General features: G+C 52.9%; 1 protein-coding gene across 1 annotated transcript in view; it reads right to left on the reverse strand.

Annotated features, from left to right (window-relative positions):
* The window catches only part of SLC12A9 (solute carrier family 12 member 9), a 56,638-nt gene that overhangs the window by 5,909 nt on the left and 29,549 nt on the right, over window positions 1-21,180 (reverse strand). Inside the window, exons 7-13 of the mRNA XM_073562519.1 lie at window positions 5,462-5,573; window positions 3,094-3,251; window positions 2,931-3,013; window positions 2,721-2,845; window positions 2,442-2,634; window positions 1,561-1,735; window positions 61-207 (exon numbers count right to left, since the gene is read on the reverse strand). Coding sequence (XP_073418620.1) covers window positions 61-207; window positions 1,561-1,735; window positions 2,442-2,634; window positions 2,721-2,845; window positions 2,931-3,013; window positions 3,094-3,251; window positions 5,462-5,573 — 993 coding nt within the window. The remainder of the gene's footprint in view (window positions 1-60; window positions 208-1,560; window positions 1,736-2,441; window positions 2,635-2,720; window positions 2,846-2,930; window positions 3,014-3,093; window positions 3,252-5,461; window positions 5,574-21,180) is intronic.

Below are 21,180 nucleotides of genomic sequence, written 5' to 3' on the forward strand. Positions count from 1 at the left end.
AAGCCAATGGATTCTGTCTATGTGAGTGGGCACCATCGATGGAAGGTGCACTGTACATACCGAGCCCTGTGATACGTAGAAGCTGTTGTGTCCCATGTCGTACCGATGAACTCAGGGTCAAATCCACAAAAGCTTTAACATTTAATTTATCCACCAGACTCATCCAGAAGCTGTAATGTGCCTGAACTGGGTCAGAAGGGAGCATATCTGAAGACGGAAGAAGAGGAGAACGTTGCTTCAGAGCAGCTAACCCATCAGGCTGTCCATCCTGTCAAAGTATCCATCCTACCAAACCCCCCATCCTGTCAGAGCGCCCAACGTGTCACCCATCCTGTCAAAGCATCCATCCTTACAAACCACTCAACATGTCAGAGCACCCATCCTACCATCCTGTCAGACCACCCAACGTGTCAGAGCACCCATCCTACCAGACCACCCAACATGTCAGATCACCCATCCTACCATCCTGTCAGACCACCCAACATGTCAGATCACCCATCCTACCATCCTGTCAGACCACCCAACGTGTCAGAGCACCCATCCTTACAACCACTCAACATGTCAGAACACCCATCCTGTCAGACCACCCAACGTATCAGAGCGCCCATCCTTACAAACCGCTTAACATGTCAGATCACCCATCCTACCAGAGTGCCTAACTTGTCACCCAACGTGTCAGAGCACCCATCCTACCATCCAGTCAGAGCACCCAACGTATCAGAGCACCCATCCTTACAAACCGCTTAACATGTCAGATCACCCATCCTACCAGAGTGCATAACTTGTCACCCAACGTGTCAGAGCACCCATCCTACCATCCAGTCAGAGCACCCAACGTATCAGAGCGCCCATCCTTACAAACCGCTCAACATGTCAGATCACCCATCCTGTCAGAGCACCCAACGTATCAGAGCACCCATCCTTACAACCACTCAACATGTCAGAACACCCATCCTACCATCCTGTCAGACCACCCGTGTCAGAGCGCCCATCCTTACAAACCGCTTAACATGTCAGAGCACCCATCCTACCAAGGCGCCTAACGTGTCACCAAATGTGTCAGAGCACCCAACGTATCAGAGCCCCCATCCTTACAAACCACTCAACATGTCAGATCACTCATCCTACCATCCTGTCAGAGCACCCAACGTATCAAACCGCCCATCCTTACAAACCACTCAAAATGTCAGAACACCCATCCTGTCGGACTACCCAACGTGTCAGTGCATCCATCCTACCAGACTGGCCACATCAGAGCATCCATCCTATCAGGCTGCCCACAGTGGCAGAGCAGCCATCCTATACAACTGCCAAACTTATCAGAATACCCAATGCATCATACATCCATCATGAATCAAAACGCTCATGCAATAAGAACAACCATCAAATCAGGCAAAGTATCAATGCACCAATCCCATCACACTGCCCAAAGAATCAGAGCACTGTACATATTACAGCATCCTGACAGATGACCCAACACATCAGGGCACCGGTCCTATGGAACCACCTAATTTAACAATGGTGCCTCAGGTCCTGCTAACACAGAATGCACCATCTCACCTAGATCTCCAGTTTCTACATGACCCATAATGTACAATCCCCCTTTTTTCAGATCGTTGATGAACTTGATGAGTTGGCATGAACTCCGAGGGTTGGACACCATGAGCAGAATCTGTGGCCTCCAGAATTTTACATGCTCTTTACGTACATCCAAAAGAAGTAGATATTTCCTGACCTGAGGAGAGGAGCAAGGAGATAAAAAAAAAAACCCAAACAAGTCTGCTGCTTCTACTTAATTTTATCATTCATAATAGTGTGACCATAAAACATTATTTAACCTAAATAATATCATTCATTCTTCAAGTTTGACCTTACAAGTCCCATCAGTCTTCCAGATGGACTTGCTCATGTCTCAACACAATATTTCATCATGCTGGTCATTCTCATAGATCTACCTCATCACTATCATTCTTCATGGTGGATTTCCACGTGCCTCATCACTATCATTCTTCATGGTGTACCCCCTCAACTCTCATCCATCTGATCATCATCATTCTTCATGGTGGACGTCCTGGTGTTTCATCTACCTCGCCACTAGCATTCTTCATGGTGGACCTCATCATGTCTCATGTGCTTCATCACGATTATTCTTCATGGTGCACCTTTTCATGTCTCATCCATTTCATCACCATCATTCTTCACGGTGGACCTCATCATGTCTCACCTGCCTCATCATCATCATTCTTCATGGTGGACCTCCTACTGTCTCATCTGCCTGAAACTATCATTGTTCATGGTCAACCTCATCATGTCTCCTCTACATCATCACTACCATTCTTCATGGTAGACCTCCTCATATCTAATCTACCTCATCACCATCATTCTGCATGGTGGATCTTTCCCTCATATGCCTCCACTTTCATACTATGGCCAGATCTCACCTGATGGAATATAAGTGCTTGGCTGATGTATCCCCAACTGCTGCTGCTACTCCTGAAGTGAATAAATCCCAGCAGGAGGAGAAGGAGGACAATGCTGCCAGAGGCATAGGCAGGGTTAATGAGAAACATCATTACGAGGCAGCTCACTATGCCAAGCAGGCATGTGTGCCAGGAGAAGAGACGGAATGTGGGTCTATGGAGAATAAGGAAAAAAATCAGCACAATATGAAGCAGAAAGAAAGCAAACCTAAAAAAGAAGTTGAAAGTCAGAAAACTTACCGGAAATTTGGAGCAGACGCCCATTCAAGTGCCAAACAGGCCAGGTCTATTGCCGCATATGCCATGAGGTAGAAAACCGTCACTATTCCAGCAATGGTGTTCAACTTTCCGGCCAGCAGGACCAGCTAAGAAGAACAGAGATGAGGCAGATTGTGCAGCTGACTTTTTGTGGCAACCAACAGCACAAAAAGAATCCAGAAAACATCTCACCTGCACCAAAGCCCAGGTGTACACCACCGCTCCCAAGGGGTTGCCTCCCTTTGTCACAAGTTTTGCAGGAGCTAGAAGGATTCCTGAAAAAGCCACAAAATCAGAAGGACTAGAGACCACAGAGCTCTGGAAATAACCGAGTATCAACAAACAGAAGTCTCACCAAACAGGTCATCCTTGGCGAGAGCATGCAAGATGCGAGATGCCCCAATGAGAGTGCTCATGGATGCCGACAGAGAGGTGGCATAAACTCCGATCAAGACAAACGGAGGCCAGAAATTGATTTGACGGAAGAAGCCATAGTCTTCTCTAAGTAACGTCCTGAGAAAAGGGAAAATGATCACAGATAACGTCAAGAGTGGACCTCAAGAAACTTGCCCACTGGTGGTGCCGCCAGAACTCAATCCAACCTCACTACTTATACTTTACTGGCTTCATCTTGTAAAGGAATCAAATCTACTGAAGCACAAGTGTGAAAATGACGGGAGCACGGCTCATCTACTGGGATCCTTTATCAGGAGAGCATTAGATTGGAGACGGTGATCTTCTCATCAATACAACTAAGGATCCTCTCAGTTCTACATGGAAGCGTCCTAGAGAGCAAGGTTAGAAAAGAAGCTGATTTCTCAATACTCTGCCGGGAAAGGTTTATGCTACGCGTGTCTGTGTGTAGACTCTCTGTGGTTGTGATGTAAATTGCAGCCCGTCATGTGTTTTGCAGGTATGTCATGATGATGTATTACAATTATATTGAGAGCTACTGATTTCCTTAAAAGGAACCTGTCAGTTCTTTCATCCTTCCCTTACCGTGGTCATCATGGCACCACAACTGCAGTCAGGTCTTACTCTATAACGCTCCAGCATCGGAAGGAAAACATCGAAGAACCAACCAGCTTCTCCCACAACTGCAGTCAGGTCTTACTCTATAACGTTCCGGGATCTCATGGAAAACACGGAAGACCCAACCTGCTTCTCCCACAACTGCAGTCAGGTCTTACTCTATAACGCTCCGGCTTCTCAAGGAAAGCATTGAAGAACCAACCTGCTTCTCCCACAACTGCAGTCAGGTCTTACTCTGCAACGCTCCGGCATCTCATGGAAGACACGGAAGACCCAACCTGCTTCTCCCACAACTGCAGTCAGGTCTTACTCTGCAACGCTCCAGCATCTCATGGAAAACACGGAAGACCCAACCAGCTTCTCCCACAACTGCAGTCAGGTCTTACTCTGTAACGCTACAGTATCTCAAGGAAAGCATTGAAGACCCAACCAGCTTCTCCCACAACTGCAGTCAGGTCTTACTCTGTAATGCTACAGCATCTCAAGGAAAGCATTGAAGACCCAACCAGCTTCTCCCACTACTGCAGTCAGGTCTTACTCTGCAACGCTCCGGCATCTCATGGAAAACACTGAAGACCCAACCAGCTTCTCCCACAACTGCAGTCAGGTCTTACTCTGTAACGCTACAGCATCTCAAGGAAAGCATTGAAGACCCAACCAGCTTCTCCCACTACTGCAGTCAGGTCTTACTCTGTAACGCTACAGCATCTCATGGAAAACACTGAAGACCCAACCAGCTTCTCCCACAACTGCTGTCAGGTCTTACTCTGTAACGCTACAGCATCTCATGGAAAACACTGAAGACCCAACCAGCTTCTCCCACAACTGCAGTCAGGTCTTACTCTGTAACGCTACAGCATCTCATGGAAAACACTGAAGACCCAACCAGCTTCTCCCACAACTGCAGTCAGGTCTTACTCTGTAACGCTACAGCATCTCAAGGAAAGCATTGAAGACCCAACCAGCTTCTCCCACTACTGCAGTCAGGTCTTACTCTAACGCTCCGGCATCTCATGGAAAACACTGAAGACCCAACCAGCTTCTCCCACAACTGCAGTCAGGTCTTACTCTGTAACGCTACAGCATCTCAAGGAAAGCATTGAAGACCCAACCAGCTTCTCCCACAACTGCAGTCAGGTCTTACTCTGTAACGCTACAGCATCTCATGGAAAACATTGAAGACCCAACCAGCTTCTCCCACAACTGCAGTCAGGTCTTACTCTGTAACTCTACAGCATCTCATGGAAAACATTGAAGACCCAACCAGCTTCTCCCACAACTGCTGTCAGGTCTTACTCTGTAACGCTACAGCATCTCAAGGAAAACACTGAAGACCCAACCAGCTTCTCCCACAACTGCAGTCAGGTCTTACTCTGTAACGCTACAGCATCTCATGGAAAACACTGAAGACCCAACCAGCTTCTCCCACAACTGCAGTCAGGTCTTACTCTGTAACGCTATAGCATCTCATGGAAAACACTGAAGACCCAACCAGCTTCTTCCACAACTGATCCAATTGATCGGTCTTCTCTAATGTACGTACTTCGGGAAAGACCCATCAATTACCCAAAACAGACTGGGGAGAAGCTGGCGGAGGGGTTCATCGGACAGGTCATGTCAATTGCTATAGTGCCCGGAAAGGTGCAGAAATTTAAGGGTGGACACAACTGTGATCAGCAGCAATCACAGACCTGTCACAAGTCAAAGCTGTAAGGATGAAGAGGATCAGATAGACGAAGAGCGTGATGATCACCGCTATGATGGTCCCGATAGGAATGGCACGGCTTGGCTGCTTCAGCTCGCCTGCAAAAATAAAAACATGTCTCTTCAGTACATGGAGGACCTGGCTGCTTTTTCCCCCCAGGATTCCCACCATTATATCTCTCTGACTGGTCACAAATTCCGGCTCCCTCTTGACTGCAACAAGCACTTGATCAAACAAATAAATATTCCTTCTTTAGCCAAAACTAGTGAGGTTCACCATATTGAGTCTTAGAACAGACCGATGAATGGTGCAGATGCTTCAGGCTGTGTGCACACGGTGCGTTTTTGGTGCATTTTTACAGTGCAGAATTGGGCCAAAATCCGCAGCAAAAACAGATGTTTGCAGATTTGCTGAGTTTCTGTTTGCATTTTTACGGACTTCCTATGGTGTTTCCCACGCTGTCATCTGTGTAACTAGTAAACTTGGCACACACCAAATGCTGAAGGGAAGATTTTAATGTGATTTCCCCTATCAATTATAGCAGTCGGGTAAGGTCTTCCTCCTCCATTTACCTACCCTCCATCCCTCCCTTTTCCTTTCCCGCCACCACCCTCAAATTTTTTGCCTCTTTTAGGAACTGTTGTCCTATAATTGTTTCACTGTCCAATTTTGTCATTAATAAAATATTAAACGTGTGTTGGGGACGGCGGAACGCACTAAATATTACATAACGTAAAGTGCGTGCGCCGCCTGGGGTCCACCGTGCAGAAGGTGTTAACACTGCTGCTAGATAACGGCGGACGTACAATATGGCGGTATAACGCACGCAGGTTGAACATCACCCGGGGTGCGCTGAGCGATCTGTCTATTCAGAGACGCCTAAGTGCTAAACACAGAAGGTTGAGCCTGTTAACGTCACAGGTCTCAGAGGAGTGCGTGCGGCGTCGCTACTGCGGACGCCAAGAGGAGCTGCAGACAGCAGCGCGACGACAGACACTGCCGCTAATCCACAATGACCGGTAGCAGGCGCACTGTCGGACGCTAGCACTGTGGAGGATGCTATTGTGGCTGTAGCTTGCCACTGGCTGGCGCTGACTCTAAACCTAAGTCCCTACACACACTCGTAATATCAGAGGGAGGGGATCTTAAAGGGAAGGTGCCATCCCAAAAAAATTTTTTCAGCAATTGAAAAAAATGTAAAGAATTAATGTTTACATTTTCTTAAAAAATATTATCATTTGTTTTTAATTTTGGAAAATATGAAAAATAATTTTAAAAAGTTTGGCATTTCCACTTGTTAACACTAGGGGGAGCAGATACTGAAATTTGGCACTAAAACCTAGTGTACAACTAGCTCACATTACTGTCCTGCAGTAATTATGGGTGTACAGTGTCCATGATGTTTGATTTTGATATATAATCATGCCCTAAAATGGACACTGTATGGGCGGAATCTGCTGACATGGGTGTGGTGTCACTCCTCTCCTCCCCTACTGGGTGCTTGCTAAGGGAAAAGAGGATGACATCTAGGAACACTGAGCAGCCATTGTGATGGGGCCTGCAAAGTTACTGACTGTCATTGCATGTAAAGTCTGGATCAGAACAGGTCATCAATCAGCAGAAATGTTTCCTGGATTTCTGTGGAGCAGACAAGCAGGCGGTCCATCCATGTGTATAAAACACAGCGCTCTATGTACAATCCCTGGCACCGAACAGGGAGCCCCCCACAGACCAGCACACTGCTCTCCTGAAATACTCTGTGCTGCTGTCACCCTGCTCCTTCCTCCATATATCAGGCCCCTGTCACCTCGCTTTCACACATCGCATGGTGATCTGGGATCTGAGGAGAGGAATGGGGTCTTCAGTCACCGAGGATGGCAGGCAGCAAGGATTCTGGGAGCAGGGTGACAGCAGCACAGAGTATTTCAGGAGAGCAGTGCGCTGGTCTATGGGGGGGCACAGAGGGAGGTATATGGGGGAGGAGCAGGGTGACAGCAGCACAGAGTATTTCAGGAGAGCAGTGTGCAGGTCTATGGGGGGCACAGAGGGAGATAAATGGGGGAGGGAGCAGGGAGACAGCAGCACAGAGTATTTCAGGAGAGCAGTGTGCTGGTCTATGGGGGGCACAGAGGGAGCTATATGGGGGAGGAGCAGGGTGACAGCATCACAGAGTATTTCAGGTGAGCAGTGTGCTGGTCTATGGGGGGCACAGAGGGAGATATATGGGGGAGAAGCAGGGTGACAGCAGCACAGAGTATTTCAGGAGAGCAGTGTGCTGGTCTATGGGGGGCACAGAGGGAGATATATGGAGGAAGGAGCAGGGTGACAGCAGCACAGAGTATTTCAGGAGAGCAGTGTGCTGGTCTATGGGGGGCACAGAGGGAGCTATATGGGGGAGGAGCAGGGTGACAGCAGCACAGAGTATTTCAGGAGAGCAGTGTGCAGGTCTATGGGGGGCACAGAGGGAGATATATGGTAGAGGGAGCAGGGAGACAGCAGCACAGAGTATTTGAGGAGAGCAGTGTGCTGGTCTATGGGGGGCACAGAGGGAGCTATATGGGGGAGGAGCAGGGTGACAGCAGCACAGAGTATTTCAGGAGAGCAGTGTGCAGGTCTATGGGGGGCACAGAGGGAGATATATGGTAGAGGGAGCAGGGAGACAGCAGCACAAAGTATTTCAGGAGAGCAGTGCGCTGGTCTATGGGGGGAACACAGAGAGATATATGGGGGAGGAGCAGGGAGACAGCAGCACAGAGTATTTCAGGAGAGCAGTGCGCTGGTCTATGAGGGGCACAGAGGGAGATATATGGGGAGGAGCAGGGTGACAGCAGCACAGAGTATTTCAGGAGAGCAGTGCGCTGGTCTATGGGGGGGCACAGAGGGAGATGTATGGGGGAGGAGCAGGGTGACAGCAGCAGAGTATTTCAGGAGAGCAGTGCGCTGGTCTATGGGGGGCACAGAGGGAGATATATGGTAGAGGGAGCAGGGAGACAGCAGCACAGAGTATTTCAGGAGAGCAGTGCGCTGGTCTATGGGGGGCACAGAGGGAGATATATGGTAGAGGGAGCAGGGTGACAGCAGCACAGAGTATTTGAGGAGAGCAGTGTGCTGGTCTATGGGGGGCACAGAGGGAGCTATATGGGGGAGGAGCAGGGTGACAGCAGCACAGAGTATTTCAGGAGAGCAGTGCGCTGGTCTATGGGGGGCAGAGAGGGAGATATATGGGGGAGGAGAAGGGTGACAGCAGCACAGAGTATTTCAGGAGAGCAGTGTGCAGGTCTATGGGGGGCACAGAGGGAGATATATGGGGGAGGAGCAGGGTGACAGCAGCACAGAGTATTTCAGGAGAGCAGTGTGCTGGTCTATGGGGGGCACAGAGGGAGATATATGGTAGAGGGAGCAGGGTGACAGCAGCACAGAGTATTTGAGGAGAGCAGTGTGCAGGTCTATGGGGGGGCACAGAGGGAGATATATGGGGGAGGAGCAGGGTGACAGCAGCACAGAATATTTCAGGAGAGCAGTGTGCTGGTCTATGGGGGGCACAGAGGGAGATATATGGTAGAGGGAGCAGGGTGACAGCAGCACAGAGTATTTGAGGAGAGCAGTGTGCTGGTCTATGGGGGGCACAGAGGGAGATATATGGGGGAGGAGCAGGGTGACAGCAGCACAGAGTATTTCAGGAGAGCAGTGTGCTGGTCTATGGGGGGCACAGAGGGAGATATATGGTAGAGGGAGCAGGGTGACAGCAGCACAGAGTATTTCAGGAGAGCAGTGTGCAGGTCTATGGGGGGCACAGAGGGAGATATATGGGGGAGGAGCAGGGTGACAGCAGCACAGAGTATTTCAGGAGAGCAGTGTGCAGGTCTATGGGGGGCACAGAGGGAGACATATGGGGGAGGAGCAGGGTGACAGCAGCACAGAGTATTTCAGGAGAGCAGTGTGCTGGTCTATGGGGGGTCACAGAGAGATATATGGTGGAGGAGCAGGGTGACAGCAGCACAGAGTATTTCAGGAGAGCAGTGTGCAGGTCTATGGTGGGCACAGAGGGAGATATATGGGGGAGGAGCAGGGTGACAGCAGCACAGAGTATTTCAGGAGAGCAGTGTGCTGGTCTATGGGGGGCACAGAGGGAGATATATGGTAGAGGGAGCAGGGTGACAGCAGCACAGAGTATTTGAGGAGAGCAGTGTGCTGGTCTATGGGGGGCACAGAGGGAGATATATGGGGGAGGAGCAGGGTGACAGCAGCACAGAGTATTTCAGGAGAGCAGTGTGCTGGTCTATGGGGGGCACAGAGGGAGATATATGGTAGAGGGAGCAGGGTGACAGCAGCACAGAGTATTTCAGGAGAGCAGTGTGCAGGTCTATGGGGGGCACAGAGGGAGATATATGGGGGAGGAGCAGGGTGACAGCAGCACAGAGTATTTCAGGAGAGCAGTGTGCAGGTCTATGGGGGGCACAGAGGGAGATATATGGGGGAGGAGCAGGGTGACAGCAGCACAGAGTATTTCAGGAGAGCAGTGTGCTGGTCTATGGGGGGTCACAGAGAGATATATGGTGGAGGAGCAGGGTGACAGCAGCACAGAGTATTTCAGGAGAGCAGTGTGCAGGTCTATGGTGGGCACAGAGGGAGATATATGGGGAGGAGCAGGGTGACAGCAGCACAGAGTATTTCAGGAGAGCAGTGTGCTGGTCTATGGGGGGCACAGAGGGAGATATATGGTGGAGGAGCAGGGTGACAGCAGCACAGAGTATTTCAGGAGAGCAGTGTGCAGGTCTATGGGGGGCACAGAGGGAGATATATGGTGGAGGAGCAGGGTGACAGCAGCACAGAGTATTTGAGGAGAGCAGTGTGCTGGTCTATGGGGGGCACAGAGGGAGATATATGGGGGAGGAGCAGGGTGACAGCAGCACAGAGTATTTGAGGAGAGCAGTGTGCAGGTCTATGGGGGGGCACAGAGGGAGATATATGGGGGAGGAGCAGGGTGACAGCAGCACAGAGTATTTCAGGAGAGCAGTGCGCTGGTCTATGGGGGGCACAGAGGGAGATATATGGTAGAGGTAGCAGGGAGACAGCAGCACAGAGTATTTGAGGAGAGCAGTGTGCTGGTCTATGGGGGGCACAGAGGGAGCTATATGGGGGAGGAGCAGGGTGACAGCAGCAGAGTATTTCAGGAGAGCAGTGTGCAGGTCTATGGGGGGCACAGAGGGAGCTATATGGCGGAGGAGCAGGATGACAGTAGCACAGAGTATTTCAGGAGAGCAGTGTGCAGGTCTATGGGGGGCACAGAGGGAGATATATGGGGGAGGAGCAGGGTGACAGCAGCACAGAGTATTTCAGGAGAGCAGTGTGCTGGTCTATGGGGGGGTCACAGAGAGTTATATGGTGGAGGAGCAGGGTGACAGCAGCAGAGTATTTCAGGAGAGCAGTGTGCAGGTCTATGGGGGGCACAGAGGGAGATATATGGGGGAGGAGCAGGGTGACAGCAGCACAGAGTATTTCAGGAGAGCAGTGTGCAGGTCTATGGGGGGCACAGAGGGAGATATATGGTGGAGGAGCAGGGTGACAGCAGCACAGAGTATTTGAGGAGAGCAGTGTGCTGGTCTATGGGGGGCACAGAGGGAGATATATGGGGGAGGAGCAGGGTGACAGCAGCACAGAGTATTTGAGGAGAGCAGTGTGCAGGTCTATGGGGGGCATAGAGGGAGATATATGGGGGAGGAGCAGGGTGACAGCAGCACAGAGTATTTCAGGAGAGCAGTGCGCTGGTCTATGGGGGGCACAGAGGGAGATATATGGTAGAGGTAGCAGGGAGACAGCAGCAGAGTATTTGAGGAGAGCAGTGTGCTGGTCTATGGGGGGCACAGGGGGAGCTATATGGGGGAGGAGCAGGGTGACAGCAGCACAGAGTATTTCAGGAGAGCAGTGTGCAGGTCTATGGGGGGCACAGAGGGAGCTATATGGCGGAGGAGCAGGATGACAGTAGCACAGAGTATTTCAGGAGAGCAGTGTGCTGGTCTATGGGGGGCACAGAGGGAGATATATGGTAGAGGGAGCAGGGAGACAGCAGCACAGAGTATTTGAGGAGAGCAGTGTGCTGGTCTATGGGGGGCACAGAGGGAGCTATATGGTAGAGGGAGCAGGGAGACAGCAGCACAGAGTATTTGAGGAGAGCAGTGTGCAGGTCTATGGGGGGCACAGAGGGAGATATATGGGGGAGGAGCAGGGTGACAGCAGCACAGAATATTTCAGGAGAGCAGTGTGCAGGTCTATGGGGGGCACAGAGGGAGATATATGGGGGAGGAGCAGGGTGACAGCAGCACAGAATATTTCAGGAGAGCAGTGTGCAGGTCTATGGGGGGCACAGAGGGAGATATATGGGGGAGGAGCAGGGTGACAGCAGCACAGAGTATTTCAGGAGAGCAGTGTGCTGGTCTATGGGGGGGTCACAGAGAGATATATGGTGGAGGAGCAGGGTGACAGCAGCACAGAGTATTTCAGGAGAGCAGTGTGCAGGTCTATGGGGGGCACAGAGGGAGATATATGGGGGAGGAGCAGGGTGACAGCAGCACAGAGTATTTCAGGAGAGCAGTGTGCAGGTCTATGGGGGGCACAGAGGGAGATATATGGTGGAGGAGCAGGGTGACAGCAGCACAGAGTATTTGAGGAGAGCAGTGTGCTGGTCTATGGGGGGCACAGAGGGAGATATATGGGGGAGGAGCAGGGTGACAGCAGGACAGAGTATTTGAGGAGAGCAGTGTGCAGGTCTATGGGGGGCACAGAGGGAGATATATGGGGGAGGAGCAGGGTGACAGCAGCACAGAGTATTTCAGGAGAGCAGTGCGCTGGTCTATGGGGGGCACAGAGGGAGATATATGGTAGAGGTAGCAGGGAGACAGCAGCACAGAGTATTTGAGGAGAGCAGTGTGCTGGTCTATGGGGGGCACAGAGGGAGCTATATGGGGGAGGAGCAGGGTGACAGCAGCACAGAGTATTTCAGGAGAGCAGTGTGCAGGTCTATGGGGGGCACAGAGGGAGCTATATGGCGGAGGAGCAGGATGACAGTAGCACAGAGTATTTCAGGAGAGCAGTGTGCTGGTCTATGGGGGGCACAGAGGGAGATATATGGTAGAGGGAGCAGGGAGACAGCAGCACAGAGTATTTGAGGAGAGCAGTGTGCTGGTCTATGGGGGGCACAGAGGGAGCTATATGGTAGAGGGAGCAGGGAGACAGCAGCACAGAGTATTTGAGGAGAGCAGTGTGCAGGTCTATGGGGGGGCACAGAGGGAGATATATGGGGGAGGAGCAGGGTGACAGCAGCACAGAGTATTTGAGTAGAGCAGTGTGCAGGTCTATGGGGGGCACAGAGGGAGATATATGGGGGAGGAGCAGGGTGACAGCAGCACAGAGTATTTCAGGAGAGCAGTGTGCAGGTCTATGGGGGGCACAGAGGGAGATATATGGGGGAGGAGCAGGGTGACAGCAGCACAGAGTATTTCAGGAGAGCAGTGTGCTGGTCTATGGGGGGCACAGAGGGAGATATATGGGGGAGGAGCAGGGAGACAGCAGCACAGAGTATTTCAGGAGAGCAGTGTGCAGGTCTATGGGGGGCACAGAGGGAGATATATGGGGAGGAGCAGGGTGACAGCAGCACAGAGTATTTCAGGAGAGCAGTGTGCAGGTCTATGGGGGGGCACAGAGGGAGATATATGGTAGAGGGAGCAGGGAGACAGCAGCACAGAGTATTTGAGGAGAGCAGTGTTCAGGTTTATGGGGGGCACAGAGGGAGCTATATGGGGGAGGAGCAGGGTGACAGCAGCAGAGAGTATTTCAGGATATTTCAGGAGAGCAGTGCGCTGGTCTATGGGGGGCACAGAGGGAGATATATGGTAGAGGGAGCAGGGTGACAGCAGCACAGAGTATTTCAGGAGAGCAGTGTGCAGGTCTATGGGGGGCACACAGATATATGGGGGAGGAGCAGGGTGACAGCAGCAAAGAGTATTTCAGTTGAGCAGTGTGCTGGTCTATGGGGGGGCACAGAGGGAGATATATGGGGGAGGAGCAGGGTGACAGCAGCACAGAGTATTTCAGGAGAGCAGTGCGCTGGTCTATGGGGGGCACAGAGGGAGATATATGGTAGAGGGAGCAGGGTGACAGCAGCACAGAGTATTTGAGGAGAGCAGTGTGCAGGTCTATGGGGGGCACAGAGTATTTCAGGAGAGCAGTGTGCTGGTCTATGGGGGGCACAGAGGGAGATATATGGGGGAGGAGCAGGGTGACAGCAGCACAGAGTATTTCATGAGAGCAGTGTGCTGGTCTATGGGGGGGTCACAGAGAGATATATGGTGGAGGAGCAGGGTGACAGCAGCACAGAGTATTTCAGGAGAGCAGTGTGCAGGTCTATGGGGGGCACAGAGGGAGATATATGGGGGAGGAGCAGGGTGACAGCAGCACAGAGTATTTCAGGAGAGCAGTGTGCAGGTCTATGGGGGGCACAGAGGGAGATATATGGTGGAGGAGCAGGGTGACAGCAGCACAGAGTATTTGAGGAGAGCAGTGTGCTGGTCTATGGGGGGCACAGAGGGAGATATATGGGGGAGGAGCAGGGTGACAGCAGGACAGAGTATTTGAGGAGAGCAGTGTGCAGGTCTATGGGGGGGCACAGAGGGAGATATATGGGGGAGGAGCAGGGTGACAGCAGCACAGAGTATTTCAGGAGAGCAGTGCGCTGGTCTATGGGGGGCACAGAGGGAGATATATGGTAGAGGTAGCAGGGAGACAGCAGCACAGAGTATTTGAGGAGAGCAGTGTGCTGGTCTATGGGGGGCACAGAGGGAGATATATGGTAGAGGTAGCAGGGTGACAGCAGCACAGAGTATTTCAGGAGAGCAGTGTGCAGGTCTATGGGGGGCACAGAGGGAGCTATATGGCGGAGGAGCAGGATGACAGTAGCACAGAGTATTTCAGGAGAGCAGTGTGCTGGTCTATGGGGGGCACAGAGGGAGATATATGGTAGAGGGAGCTGGGAGACAGCAGCACAGAGTATTTGAGGAGAGCAGTGTGCTGGTCTATGGGGGGCACAGAGGGAGCTATATGGCGGAGGAGCAGGATGACAGTAGCACAGAGTATTTCAGGAGAGCAGTGTGCTGGTCTATGGGGGGCACAGAGGGAGATATATGGTAGAGGGAGCAGGGAGACAGCAGCACAGAGTATTTGAGGAGAGCAGTGTGCTGGTCTATGGGGGGCACAGAGGGAGATATATGGTAGAGGGAGCAGGGAGACAGCAGCACAGAGTATTTGAGGAGAGCAGTGTGCAGGTCTATGGGGGGGCACAGAGGGAGATATATGGGGGAGGAGCAGGGTGACAGCAGCACAGAGTATTTGAGTAGAGCAGTGTGCAGGTCTATGGGGGGCACAGAGGGAGATATATGGGGGAGGAGCAGGGTGACAGCAGCACAGAGTATTTCAGGAGAGCAGTGTGCAGGTCTATGGGGGGCACAGAGGGAGATATATGGGGGAGGAGCAGGGTGACAGCAGCACAGAGTATTTCAGGAGAGCAGTGTGCTGGTCTATGGGGGGCACAGAGGGAGATATATGGGGGAGGAGCAGGGAGACAGCAGCACAGAGTATTTCAGGAGAGCAGTGTGCAGGTCTATGGGGGGCACAGAGGGAGATATATGGGGAGGAGCAGGGTGACAGCAGCACAGAGTATTTCAGGAGAGCAGTGTGCAGGTCTATGGGGGGGCACAGAGGGAGATATATGGTAGAGGGAGCAGGGAGACAGCAGCACAGAGTATTTGAGGAGAGCAGTGTTCAGGTTTATGGGGGGCACAGAGGGAGCTATATGGGGGAGGAGCAGGGTGACAGCAGCAGAGAGTATTTCAGGATATTTCAGGAGAGCAGTGCGCTGGTCTATGGGGGGCACAGAGGGAGATATATGGTAGAGGGAGCAGGGTGACAGCAGCACAGAGTATTTCAGGAGAGCAGTGTGCAGGTCTACGGGGGGCACACAGATATATGGGGGAGGAGCAGGGTGACAGCAGCCCAGAGTATTTCAGGAGAGCAGTGTGCAGGTCTATGGGGGGCACAGAGGGAGATATATGGGGGAGGAGCAGGGTGACAGCAGCACAGAGTATTTCAGGAGAGCAGTGTGCTTGTCTATGGGGGGGGTCACAGAGAGATATATGGTGGAGGAGCAGGGTGACAGCAGCACAGAGTATTTCAGGAGAGCAGTGTGCAGGTCTATGGGGGGCACAGAGGGAGATATATGGGGGAGGAGCAGGGTGACAGCAGCACAGTATTTCAGGAGAGCAGTGTGCAGGTCTATGGGGGGCACAGAGGGAGATATATGGTGGAGGAGCAGGGTGACAGCAGCACAGAGTATTTGAGGAGAGCAGTGTGCTGGTCTATGGGGGGCACAGAGGGAGATATATGGGGGAGGAGCAGGGTGACAGCAGCACAGAGTATTTGAGGAGAGCAGTGTGCAGGTCTATGGGGGGGCACAGAGGGAGATATATGGGGGAGGAGCAGGGTGACAGCAGCACAGAGTATTTCAGGAGAGCAGTGCGCTGGTCTATGGGGGGCACAGAGGGAGATATATGGTAGAGGTAGCAGGGAGACAGCAGCACAGAGTATTTGAGGAGAGCAGTGTGCTGGTCTATGGGGGGCACAGAGGGAGCTATATGGGGGAGGAGCAGGGTGACAGCAGCACAGAGTATTTCAGGAGAGCAGTGTGCAGGTCTATGGGGGGCACAGAGGGAGCTATATGGCGGAGGAGCAGGATGACAGTAGCACAGAGTATTTCAGGAGAGCAGTGTGCTGGTCTATGGGGGGCACAGAGGGAGATATATGGTAGAGGGAGCAGGGAGACAGCAGCACAGAGTATTTGAGGAGAGCAGTGTGCTGGTCTATGGGGGGCACAGAGGGAGCTATATGGCGGAGGAGCAGGATGACAGTAGCACAGAGTATTTCAGGAGAGCAGTGTGCTGGTCTATGGGGGGCACAGAGGGAGATATATGGTAGAGGGAGCAGGGAGACAGCAGCACAGAGTATTTGAGGAGAGCAGTGTGCTGGTCTATGGGGGGCACCGAGGGAGATATATGGTAGAGGGAGCAGGGAGACAGCAGCACAGAGTATTTGAGGAGAGCAGTGTGCAGGTCTATGGGGGGGCACAGAGGGAGATATATGGGGGAGGAGCAGGGTGACAGCAGCACAGAGTATTTGAGTAGAGCAGTGTGCAGGTCTATGGGGGGCACAGAGGGAGATATATGGGGGAGGAGAAGGGTGACAGCAGCACAGTATTTCAGGAGAGCAGTGTGCTGGTCTATGGGGGGCACAGAGGGAGATATATGGGGGAGGAGCAGGGTGACAGCAGCACAGAGTATTTCATGAGAGCAGTGCGCTGGTCTATGGGGGGCACAGAGGGAGATATATGGGGGAGGAGCAGGGAGACAGCAGCACAGAGTATTTCAGGAGAGCAGTGTGCAGGTCTATGGGGGGCACAGAGGGAGATATATGGGGAGGAGCAGGGTGACAGCAGCACAGAGTATTTCAGGAGAGCAGTGTGCAGGTCTATGGGGGGGCACAGAGGGAGATATATGGTAGAGGGAGCAGGGAGACAGCAGCACAGAGTATTTGAGGAGAGCAGTGTGCAGGTTTATGGGGGGCACAGAGGAAGCTATATGGGGGAGGAGCAGGGTGACAGCAGCAGAGAGTATTTCAGGATATTTCAGGAGAGCAGTGCGCTGGTCTATGGGGGGCACAGAGGGAGATATATGGTAGAGGGAGCAGGGTGACAGCAGCACAGAGTATTTCAGGAGAGCAGTGTGCAGGTCTATGGGGGGCACAGAGGGAGATATATGGGGGAGGAGCAGGGTGACAGCAGCAAAGAGTATTTCAGTTGAGCAGTGTGCTGGTCTATGGGGGGCACAGAGGGAGATATATGGGGGAGGAGCAGGGTGACAGCAGCACAGAGTATTTCAGGAGAGCAGTGCGCTGGTCTATGGGGGGCACAGAGGGAGATATATGGTAGAGGGAGCAGGGAGACAGCAGCACAGAGTATTTCAGGAGAGCAGTGTGCTGGTCTATGGGGGGCACAGAGGGAGATATATGGGGGAGGAGCAGGGTGACAGCAGCACAGAGTATTTCAGGAGAGCAGTGCGCTGGTCTATGGGGGGCACAGAGGGAGATATATGGGGAGGAGCAGGGTGACAGCAGCACAGAGTATTTCAGGAGAGCAGTGTGCAGGTCTATGGGGGGGCACAGAGGGAGATATATGGGGGAGGAGAAGGGTGACAGCAGCACAGAGTATTTCAGGAGAGCAGTGCGCTGGTCTATGGGGGGCACAGAGGGAGATATATGGGGAGGAGCAGGGTGACAGCAGCACAGAGTATTTCAGGAGAGCAGTGCGCTGGTCTATGGGGGGGCACAGAGGGAGGTATATGGGGGAGGAGCAGGGTGACAGCAGCACAGAGTATTTCAGGAGAGCAGTGTGCAGGTCTATGGGGGGAACACAGAGATATATGGGGGAGGAGCAGGGTGACAGCAGCACAGTATTTCAGGATAGCAGTGCGCTGGTCTATGGGGGGCACAGAGGGAGATATATGGGGAGAAGCAGGGTGACAGCAGCACAGAGTATTTCAGGAGAGCAGTGCGCTGGTCTATGGGGGGGCACAGAGGGAGATGTATGGGGGAGGAGCAGGGTGACAGCAGCACAGAGTATTTCAGGAGAGCAGTGCGCTGGTCTATGGGGGGCACAGAGGGAGATATATGGGGGAGGGAGCAGGGAGACAGCAGCACAGAGTATTTCAGGAGAGCAGTGCGCTGGTCTATGGGGGGCACAGAGGGAGATATATGGTAAAGGGAGCAGGGTGACAGCAGCACAGAGTATTTGAGGAGAGCAGTGTGCTGGTCTATGGGGGGCACAGAGGGAGCTATATGGGGGAGGAGCAGGGTGACAGCAGCTCAGAGTATTTCAGGAGAGCAGTGTGCTGGTCTATGGGGGGCACAGAGGGAGATATATGGTAGAGGGAGCAGGGAGACAGCAGCACAGAGTATTTGAGGAGAGCAGTGTGCTGGTCTATGGGGGGCACAGAGGGAGCTATATGGGGGAGGAGCAGGGTGACAGCAGCACAGAGTATTTCAGGAGAGCAGTGTGCAGGTCTATGGGGGGCACAGAGGGAGATATATGGTAGAGGGAGCAGGGAGACAGCAGCACAAAGTATTTCAGGAGAGCAGTGTGCTGGTCTATGGGGGGCACAGAGGGAGCTATATGGGGGAGGAGCAGGGTGACAGCAGCACAGAGTATTTCAGGAGAGCAGTGTGCTGGTCTATGGGGGGCACAGAGGGAGATATATGGTAGAGGGAGCAGGGAGACAGCAGCACAGAGTATTTCAGGAGAGCAGTGCGCTGGTCTATGGGGGGGCACAGAGGGAGATATATGGTAGAGGGAGCAGGGTGACAGCAGCACAGAGTATTTCAGGAGAGCAGTGCGCTGGTCTATGGGGGGCACAGAGGGAGATATATGGGGAGGAGCAGGGTGACAGCAGCACAGAGTATTTCAGGAGAGCAGTGCGCTGGTCTATGGGGGGGCACAGAGGGAGATGTATGGGGGTGGAGCAGGGTGACAGCAGCACAGAGTATTTCAGGAGAGCAGTGCGCTGGTCTATGGGGGGCACAGAGGGAGATATATGGGGGAGGGAGCAGGGAGACAGCAGCACAGAGTATTTCAGGAGAGCAGTGCGCTGGTCTATGGGGGGCACAGAGGGAGATATATGGTAGAGGGAGCAGGGTGACAGCAGCACAGAGTATTTGAGGAGAGCAGTGTGCTGGTCTATGGGGGGCACAGAGGGAGCTATATGGGGGAGGAGCAGGGTGACAGCAGCACAGTATTTCAGGAGAGCAGTGTGCTGGTCTATGGGGGGCACAGAGATATATGGTAGAGGGAGCAGGGAGACAGCAGCACAGAGTATTTGAGGAGAGCAGTGTGCTGGTCTATGGGGGGCACAGAGGGAGCTATATGGGGGAGGAGCAGGGTGACAGCAGCACAGAGTATTTCAGGAGAGCAGTGTGCAGGTCTATGGGGGGCACAGAGGGAGATATATGGGGGAGGAGCAGGGTGACAGCAGCACAGAGTATTTCAGGAGAGCAGTGTGCAGGTCTATGGGGGGCACAGAGGGAGATATATGGGGGAGGAGCAGGGTGACAGCAGCACAGAGTATTTCAGGAGAGCAGTGTGCAGGTCTATGGGGGGCACAGAGGGAGATATATGGTGGAGGAGCAGGGTGACAGCAGCACAGAGTATTTCAGGAGAGCAGTGTGCTGGTCTATGGGGGGCACAGAGGGAGATATATGGTAGAGGGAGCAGGGTGACAGCAGCACAGAGTATTTGAGGAGAGCAGTGTGCAGGTCTATGGGGGGGCACAGAGGGAGATATATGGGGGAGGAGCAGGGTGACAGCAGCACAGAGTATTTCAGGAGAGCAGTGCGCTGGTCTATGGGGGGCACAGAGGGAGATATATGGTAGAGGGAGCAGGGTGACAGCAGCACAGAGTATTTGAGGAGAGCAGTGTGCAGGTCTATGGGGGGCACAGAGGGAGATATATGGGGGAGGAGCAGGGTGACAGCAGCACAGAGTATTTCAGGAGAGCAGTGTGCAGGTCTATGGGGGGCACAGAGGGAGATATATGGGGGAGGAGCAGGGTGACAGCAGCACAGAGTATTTCAGGAGAGCAGTGTGCAGGTCTATGGGGGGCACAGAGGGAGATATATGGTGGAGGAGCAGGGTGACAGCAGCACAGAGTATTTCAGGAGAGCAGTGTGCTGGTCTATGGGGGGCACAGAGGGAGATATATGGTAGAGGGAGCAGGGTGACAGCAGCACAGAGTATTTGAGGAGAGCAGTGTGCAGGTCTATGGGGGGGCACAGAGGGAGATATATGGGGGAGGAGCAGGGTGACAGCAGCACAGAGTATTTCAGGAGAGCAGTGCGCTGGTCTATGGGGGGCACAGAGGGAGATATATGGTAGAGGGAGCAGGGAGACAGCAGCACAGAGTATTTGAGGAGAGCAGTGTGCTGGTCTATGGGGGGCACAGAGGGAGATATATGGGGGAGGAGCAGGGTGACAGCAGCACAGAGTATTTCAGAAGAGCAGTGTGCTGGTCTATGGGGGGCACAGAGGGAGATATATGGGGGAGGAGCAGGGTGACAGCAGCACAGAGTATTTCAGGAGAGCAGTGTGCAGGTCTATGGGGGGCACAGAGGGAGATATATGGTAGAGGGAGCAGGGAGACAGCAGCACAAAGTATTTCAGGAGAGCAGTGCGCTGGTCTATGGGGGGCACAGAGGGAGATATATGGTAGAGGGAGCAGGGTGACAGCAGCACAGAGTATTTGAGGAGAGCAGTGCTGGTCTATGGGGGGCACAGAGGGAGCTATATGGGGGAGGAGCAGGGTGACAGCAGCACAGAGTATTTCAGGAGAGCAGTGCGCTGGTCTATGGGGGGCACAGAGGGAGATATATGGTAGAGGGAGCAGGGTGACAGCAGCACAGAGTATTTCAGGAGAGCAGTGTGCAGGTCTATGGGGGGCACAGAGGGAGATATATGGTAGAGGGAGCAGGGAGACAGCAGCACAAAGTATTTCAGGAGAGCAGTGCGCTGGTCTATGGGGGGCACAGAGGGAGATATATGGTAGAGGGAGCAGGGTG

The sequence above is a fragment of the Dendrobates tinctorius genome, unplaced genomic scaffold (assembly GCF_039654945.1).
Source record: "Dendrobates tinctorius isolate UK_male_01 unplaced genomic scaffold, ASM3965494v1 ptg000356l, whole genome shotgun sequence".
NCBI lineage: Eukaryota > Metazoa > Chordata > Amphibia > Anura > Dendrobatidae > Dendrobates > Dendrobates tinctorius.